Genomic DNA, 8,045 nt, shown 5'->3' on the forward strand with positions numbered 1-8,045 from the left:
ACCAGCCCACCCAGCTGTAACATCAATATGTACCTGGTATTGGTATTAACTGTGGAAGCAAATGCTCAACTGTCTATGTCTCATGTAGCAGTTGAAGGTCCAGGTGCGACTTCAGGTGCTTACACCTTCACTTGTGAGACATGGTACAGCCTCCTGTGAGTTACTAGTCCTGCCCCATGAAGCCATGCCTGCACTGACTCATAGCACCTGAGTAGCAAGTAGCGCACAGGTGCCCCAGTGCTGGCCACTGGGCAGTGTGACCATGTAGCGGCAGCTGAATGCTTTGCTTTTGTGAGTGCATGTGTACGTGTGTGTGAGTGAGTGTGTGTGTGTGTGTGTGCGTGTGTGTGTGTGGTAGAGCTTGTATAAACTTCCAGGCAAGTAAGCTTAGCTGTGAAGAAACCAATTTGAAATACAAGGCTTTGAGGTTGTCTTTCTCGATGAGTTCTACGGATACTTGAACAATACATATTCCTAAAAGGTGAAGAGCAGTCTTAAAACTTTGTCTAGAGAATTATTGTACAAAGTAAATATGGTAGACAAATCATAAAATAGCCAAGATAGTATTTCTATGAGTTTGGTTTAAAGCAGTTTATGTGAATTACATTTCTAAGTAGTGTTTACCAACAAACAAGTTAACAAAATTACCTTTCTGAGTTTAGTTCCATTGCTCCACAATATCTACTGATCACCTTGGTAACCTGTAATACACACTGTTACATAACACTATAGCATACAGAAGCCTAAAATGTCAAATGACAACTACAACAAATTGCAGTTTGGCATCAACAATGAAAAGCAAGGTTGAGGTCACTCTATTTGGGGTACATAACAATGTTTCTGGTCCATTGCCCAGATCCTCTACTTGAAATGTCACAAATACTATACATGGCAAAATCTACACATTGGCTTATTGAAAAAGCCAGATATCCTGCCTGACTTCGTATCTAAAACTGAATTTAAGAAACATAATTACTGGCCTAAGTACATGCAGATAACCCTCAAGAGCTCATATATATCCTGTCATCCTTTTGTACTGTATAATGCACAAGTCTAAGCATTATGGTAACTTGTTCCCCAGGTTTTTCACCAGGCCTATTAATGGGTAGAGTCTGTATTTTGAGATCGGCCACTTGACATCCAGCATTGAATTGAATTCAAGTTGTGGTTGGAATGCAATCGTGCAATAGAGGACTTGCAGCGTGACGTAAATCATTGTAATTGCTAAGCAACCATAGCTGTCAGCCATGTTTTGGGACAGTGTTGTGGCTGAAAAGTGCTTTCTCAGGATTTAGTACAGGCTGTAATGAAGCGAATCAGTGTTGAGTTGTGTTGTAAATACCACCCAGCTCGTTAAAAAAGGTGAAGAAGTTAGAATTGGTGAGTAATGTATCGAAATTTAATCAGCCACCTATTTCACAAAGCCAATGATAAGATCTTCTACTTCAAAACCAGCCCCGCTTCCGAGTGCCACTATACCCAGCGCTTAGTGAATAAATCTCGCTACCTTCATTCTGACCCAATATGCGCCATAGAAAGCTGTCCCGAAACACGTCCGTCTAGCAACCGTTACTTCACGCGTGCAAGTCCTCTATGATAATTATGGAGAACTTTACGTAATGTTATGTACAGTACAAGGCCTAAAACTATTGACAAACAGTTGGATGATACACTATAGTGCATAAGCAGACTTGTACAGATTACTAGTGTGGCCATTTGATCACAATACATAATAGCCTACTGTAGGTCTATATTTGAGACCAGGTGTTTATTTTCCTCATGTTACTGGCTTGTACACATTACACCCATTCACAACTGAATTGTTCCGCTGACTATATATAACATACAGTACAATCCATCTCACCTCCTGGATAGTCCACACTGCAGATGTTTCTTCATAACTTTCATCATCTGTAATACAGTACATAGTGTAATGACAAAGAATTAATAATTGGGTAGCACATGTAGCAAGGGAGAGGGGGTTATACTGACTTATACGAACATACTTAAATAGTGGATACTGAATCAGTGCATGTCATCCTAATGCATTAATCTGTAGTAGTACAATGTATGCACTGCGTTTCATGTTGTATTGGTAGCAGCCAAAATATTATGGTGCTCAAGTTGTGGCCTAGTAGATGTGGTCACTGTAAATACATGATCTTAAGAACACTAAACTAAGGTTTTAGTTTAAAAGTGCTTCAATAACAGCACATATATGCATACCTTATTACACTATAGAAGTTTTTATACAACATTCTGATTGAATCATTGGAAGCTGAGCTGTTGGGCACTGGATACCCACTGAACATTGGCAATAGACAATTCAGATGGTGTCAATGGTCCCCTAAGCTTAAATAGCTTTTGCCTAGTGTTATGGGCAAAGCGAAGGACATAAGCAGTCACGTCAAGTAACTTGGTGTAATTGCTGTAAGCAGAGGGGTCAATTACACAGTGAATACCATGGGTGGGCAGTGATAAGGTTGTGTTGTGGACTCTAATAGATGACAGAGGGCTTTCTACACTGTTAGCTTCTACAAGTAAGGCTTCTGAAGGGTTTCAGGTGGGCCATTCAGAAGGAGATGATAGCCATGAAGGGCCATATCTCCACAGTGTTGAGTCAACTAGTTGCTCAGTTGTCAGTCCACGGGTTAACAGATCTGCTGGATTACAAGCGGTTGGACAGTATCTCCAACTCGATGAGATGTCTAGAATTTCTTTTACTCTATGCTTAATGAATGGTTTTAGGCTCTTCTTACTTTGGAGCCAGAAAGAACTATCTGGCTATCAGACCAGTAAAAGGTGTCCGTTGTATGGTTAAGGGAGTTCACTACAAAGGAACCTAGGCGAGCTGCAATGACTGCAGCCATGAGCTCCAGCCTAGGTTGTGTGTGTTGTTTTACTGGAGCTACACGGGATTTAGATATTAGTAGTGAAGAGTGGTTGCCACAATGGATGTAGACAGCAGCTCCATATGCTTTTGGACTTGCGTCCGCAAAGACATGCAGAGTTGCGGCAGAGGGATCGAGCTTAGGAATGCACTGCCGCGGGAAACACTGTTGTGAAGCAATTGAGATGTCTGCTACAATGGAAGCCCACTTTAGCTGATAGGTGTCATTCAGCTCAATATCCCAAGATACATTGTCCTGCCAAAGCTCTTGCAGTAGTAGCTTGGTGGTTATGGTCACTGGAGTAACTAAGCCTAGTGGGTCAAAGATGGAAGAGGTGTAGCAAAGTATTTCACGTTTAGTAACTGGGGTTCTGACAGGCTCAGGTTTTGAACATAGTGATAGTTCATCAAGTCCAACGTTCCAGCATAAGCCAAGCACTTTAACAGTCTCCTTTGTCTCAGCAACCTTGTACTGTTCTGTTAGAGCTCTTAGAGAAGGACTGTTAGATGCCCAGGCACGCAGATTAAACTTTGATGAACTCATCAGGGAGCAGGACTCTAGAAAATACTGAGTAGCTTATTGCTCAGTGTCACAGCCTGAAACTACATTATCAACACACAGGCTACTAATTATGTCGGTAGACACTGCTGATGGATATTGCTGTAGGTGATATGTCAGTGCAGCATTCAGCATAAATGGTGAGCAGCTTGCTCCAAACAGGACAACCTTAAACTGGTATGCCTGGAATGGGCTGTTAGGATCCTTCAGATTGGTTAGCCAAAGAAAGCGGGTGAAATCTCTATCTGACTTGTCAAGCTGCACGTGGAGAAATGCTTTCTCAAAGTCAGCTGAGAAACCATACACATATAAACGGAAGTGTAGAAGTATGGCACATAGGTGGTTCAGAAAGGGTGGCCCTACATGAAGGCAGTCATTGAAACTGGGTTGGTGGGTGGACTGTCTACAGCTACAATCATACACAATGCGGACTGGTGTGGTAGCCGAGTCCTTCCTAACAGCCCTATGGGGAATGTAATGTGCCCGTTGGGTGTTGAAGTTATCTACCTTCTCAATAAACCCTTTGGACTCCTGATCAGCAATGATCTGGCCATACATGCTCAGGAGTTCCGGATCCTTAGCTAACCTCTGAGCCAAGGATCTGGTTCGCTTAGCACAGATAGAGAAATTAGAGGGTAGGAAGGGATGGTCCTCCTTCCAGGGGAACTTGAGAGGTAAAGTTCCATTAGGCTGGCGTGCAATGCTAGTTTGCATGTAGGTCTTCAAGAAGTTATCACCACTGTCAACGGTGCTTGGGGAGGTTCCACTTGACTCCAATTTCCAGAAGGTGTCTAAGTTCTGGAAGTCTACTGCTGTGAAGTTGATATGGACCAAGTTGACAGCAACTGACGGTTGTAATAGAGGACCAGAAAGTAGGTAGCCCAAGCAAGACTTGACTGCTGTTGGACCATTGCCACGTATGACCTGGTCTTGGACAAATGTCCAGTAGTAGTCAGCCCCCACAAGAATGTTAATCTCAAAGCTGTCATCTTCAGTTACAGGATGGGCCAATTGTAGGTGCTTCAAATATGGCATCTTACTTACTTCCATCCGCACAGAATTTTGCAATGGAGCTGCAAGCTGTGGTACCACCAACACTGAGATTGGGATAACACTCCTATCTTGAGTGTGCACTAAAATAGTAGCTACCTGAAGAAATCTAGCAGAGGAAGCCAGGTTACCAAATGACGACAGAGAGATTTGTTCTGAATGTGTTGGATGTAAGCTAAGTCTGTCAGCAAGTTCTTGGAAAATGAAGGAGCGCTGTGCCCCTTCATCAAAGAGAATGTTGCCTTCTGTGCTGATTGAACCAACTGAAACAGTTGCAATAGCTGTCTTCAGAAGGCAAACACTATGGACTGACACAGGTGGAGATGTGGATCTAGTCACCATGGTATATGAAGATACTTGTTCATTGCTAGTTGTGGGAGGAAGGGTTGGCTGTACACCACTGTTGTTGTGAGGTGGCTGTAAGTTGGTGGGGGTGGGGGGTGGCTGTACACTACTGTTTGCAGGAGAAGGGAGTGAGGGAGGAGTAGAGACTGCTGGAGGGCACAAGCTGGTGTGATGCTTTTGGTTGCATTGTTTACATCGCCTACGAGAGGTACACTGAGAGACCCTATGGTTTGCTAAGCAGTTGAAGCACAACCCAGCTGCTTTCACAATGGTTGTGCGTTGCTGGTGGTCTTTGATGACAGTGCACTGGTTGGCAGTATGTGGGCCCTTACAGTAAGTACATGCCAGTTCCTTGTTCCCTTGCTTGGCTAAAGGCTTTCTAGCTGTGGTGTGAAAGGATGCAGCAGTACTGTGTGAATGACTATTAGAATAATAGCCTAATTCAAGGACCCGGATTTCCTTTAGAATACAAGCCATGATGTCCTTAATGGTCCACTCTCCACTACTGTGTTCTCTTGCGAACTGCTTCTTGAGTTCTAAAGGAAGCTTTCCCAGAACCATGGGAGTCAGCATTGCACAATAAGGGGTAGTGCTAAAAGCCGGAACGGAACCAATTGGGGCATGCGCCAAGTAGAAAAATCGTTTGAGACGGATTTTGTATCGTTTTTCAACTGCCACACAGTGACTAGAATTGTGCTAGAGTTCATTTCCTTCTACTTATATGCAAGCTAGAAATCGCGCTCTCGAAGTTTCTATTTAATGCCCACCACATAACATGTTGTGCTCTTACCAATCCATCTAGTTCTGTTTAATCCTGATGTAGAATTGCTTCTTTATCATTCTAAAAGGTAAACTACTGTAGTATTTTCATGTTATAATCGTGTCTAACTCTTTAGTAACAGCAAAGATGGTTTTCTGAAGTCTACCAGCATGGGCAATGAGTTACGAGAGTTAATCACAGTAATAATAGCGTAGCAGGTTAAATGATAGTTTTTCAGCGTAGGTAATTGCAAAACCCTTTCATGCAGTGGGCATTAAATAGAAACTTAGAGCGAGCGATTTCTAGCATGCCTAAAAGTAGAAAACTAACTTCAGCACAATTCTATTCACTACGTAATGGAAAGAAACGGTGTACAATCTGTAATAACGATTTATTCACTCACCGCTGTTCTGGCTTTTAGCACTACCCCACAATAAGAGTCACGAGACTTCCTCAAGGATTGAAGTGCTCTCATGTGGCTTTCTAACTTATCATGAAAGGCTTGAAGGCTGGCCAGATTGTTAGCAGGTTTGGGAAGGTTCATTAGTGCATCCATGTGTGCACTAACTAACTTATATGGCTGCCCAAACCTGTCCTTCAGCAAAGCCACAGAGTGTTCATAGTTCTTGTCTGTTAGGGGAAGGTTGTCAATGACATGAGCTGCATCACCCAGCAGCTGTGTCCGTAAGTAATGAAATTTCTGTACCCCAGTTAACCCCTTATTGTTATGTATAGCTGCTTCAAATGAGTCCCAAAAGGTTTGGAACTGGAGGGAGTTGCCACTAAAGGTAGGAAGAGTTAGTTTTGGTAACTGACACACAGACTGACCCACATTATGTACAACAGGTGTATGCGACAATGTATTACTCACGGAGATAGATGAGATGGCATTTCCAGTTGCACTAGGTTGATCAGTGTCCTCTCTGTTGCTCTGCTCCACCACACGCTGTTCTGGTAGTTGGCTGATCCTGCTGTATTGAGGTTGGAGGTGCTGGCTGGTTTGTTCGGGTAGTTGTTGATGCAGTGGAGAACTTTCTAAGCGTAGCAATCTTCTCAGCTAGTTCAAAATGGTACATCTCGGCGTCTGTTACTTCATCTTCAAGTTCCTGTTCGGTAGTGATCGCTGCGAGGATCGTCTGGTCCAGTTCTTCCAGTTGACGTTTCTTCGCTGACAATTGGCTTAACACGAGGTCGATAGTCTCTTTGTCCGCTTGCGAGATAGACTGGGGAGTGACTTCGTCATCTGCTTCAGTGATCGCGTGGGCCTTGGTAAAGAGTTTCGTCACAAAGGAGCGCCCACCACGTCTAGAAGCTTTGGCACGCTGTAGAACATCCATCGAATCCCTGGTCCGATAAAGCACCAAAATTTGATAGGTAGTACAAGAGAGGTTCGAAACTATTCGAATGGACGATCTTGACAACAGCGGGTTCCGAGACGTGTTCACACTACTAATGAAACGCACTAACCAGCACATACATGCACGTGATACACAATACATTACATCATACTACAATAATGTTAGTTACTAGTTCTGGACAGAGTGGAACTTGTTCTTGGTTATGGCTCTACAATGCGGTACTCGTACTTTAATGTATTTTAGTGTTTAATAATATTATACTTCCCTCTCAAGACATGGACTGTCATCAATAATACCATAGGCGGATCTAGAAGGTATTGTCAGGGGGGGCCAAGGGGGGGCAAGAAAATTTAGTGTACTACAGTGTTTGTTCCACTAAGAGGAATTCTAGTACACAAGTTATGTTCAGTTGCATAACTTTATTCAGTATAGCTGGATGAATGATAGACATACAGTTGTAAGACTGTAGCTAGAGAAAAAAATTTAACCATTAGACTTCCTAGGTTTGAATTTGAGAGCATTTTTGATAACATTTAGTGAATGAAGTGCATGCTTGCAATGCATATAAAGATTAGTTAGCCTATCCTGAGATAAAACCTGTTTGATGGTAAAGTGTACTAAATCAAATATAAGTAGTATTGTTATAATGACATTAAATTGTGACTGTTCTATTAGAGTAGTGACTGCTCTATTAGAGTATCTCGATCTCGACACAAAAACTCAACCTAACTTATTTGCCTCACTTTCTTTACAATGTACAGTATAACTGTAAAGTACATTTATAACTGTTGTCTTCTATTTGCACATTGGCTTTCTATACTTCTGAATACAGTGTGAATGCATGATTCCAGTTTCTGGTATCAGTATAGTAGTGTGAGCCCAAGGGGGGCAAGAGAAGGGCCAGGGGGGGCGCAGCACCCCTTGGCCCCCCCTCAGATCCGCCTATGAATAATACTATAAATAGCGTATCAAGTGTGTTCACTTTTCACTTGAAGTGTTACTGTGCAGGGACTTTCCAAGGGATATCCCCTAAATGTAGGTCACGTGATAATTGTCAGTCAGGTGGAACTTATTTATTTCCAT

At 42.7% G+C, this 8,045-nt stretch overlaps 3 protein-coding genes across 3 annotated transcripts; all 3 read right to left on the minus strand.

The window, feature by feature from the left end:
- Window positions 1-2,744: 2,744 nt before the first annotated feature.
- On the minus strand, window positions 2,745-3,434 carry LOC136236815 (uncharacterized). Its single transcript, XM_066027047.1, has one exon. The coding sequence runs from the start codon at window positions 3,432-3,434 to the stop codon at window positions 2,745-2,747; it is 690 nt and encodes a 229-aa protein (XP_065883119.1).
- Window positions 3,435-3,467: 33 nt separating this feature from the next.
- Window positions 3,468-5,405, minus strand: LOC136236816 (uncharacterized). Its single transcript, XM_066027048.1, has one exon. The coding sequence runs from the start codon at window positions 5,403-5,405 to the stop codon at window positions 3,468-3,470; it is 1,938 nt and encodes a 645-aa protein (XP_065883120.1).
- Window positions 5,406-5,995: 590 nt separating this feature from the next.
- On the minus strand, window positions 5,996-6,941 carry LOC136236817 (uncharacterized). The gene is made up of 2 exons (XM_066027049.1): window positions 6,550-6,941; window positions 5,996-6,386 (listed from the first exon to the last, which is right to left on the minus strand). Exons 1-2 carry the CDS (start codon window positions 6,939-6,941, stop codon window positions 5,996-5,998), a joined length of 783 nt encoding a protein of 260 aa, XP_065883121.1.
- Window positions 6,942-8,045: the final 1,104 nt, after the last annotated feature.

The sequence above is a fragment of the Dysidea avara genome, chromosome 10 (genome assembly GCF_963678975.1).
Source record: "Dysidea avara chromosome 10, odDysAvar1.4, whole genome shotgun sequence".
In the NCBI taxonomy this organism is placed as follows: domain Eukaryota; kingdom Metazoa; phylum Porifera; class Demospongiae; order Dictyoceratida; family Dysideidae; genus Dysidea; species Dysidea avara.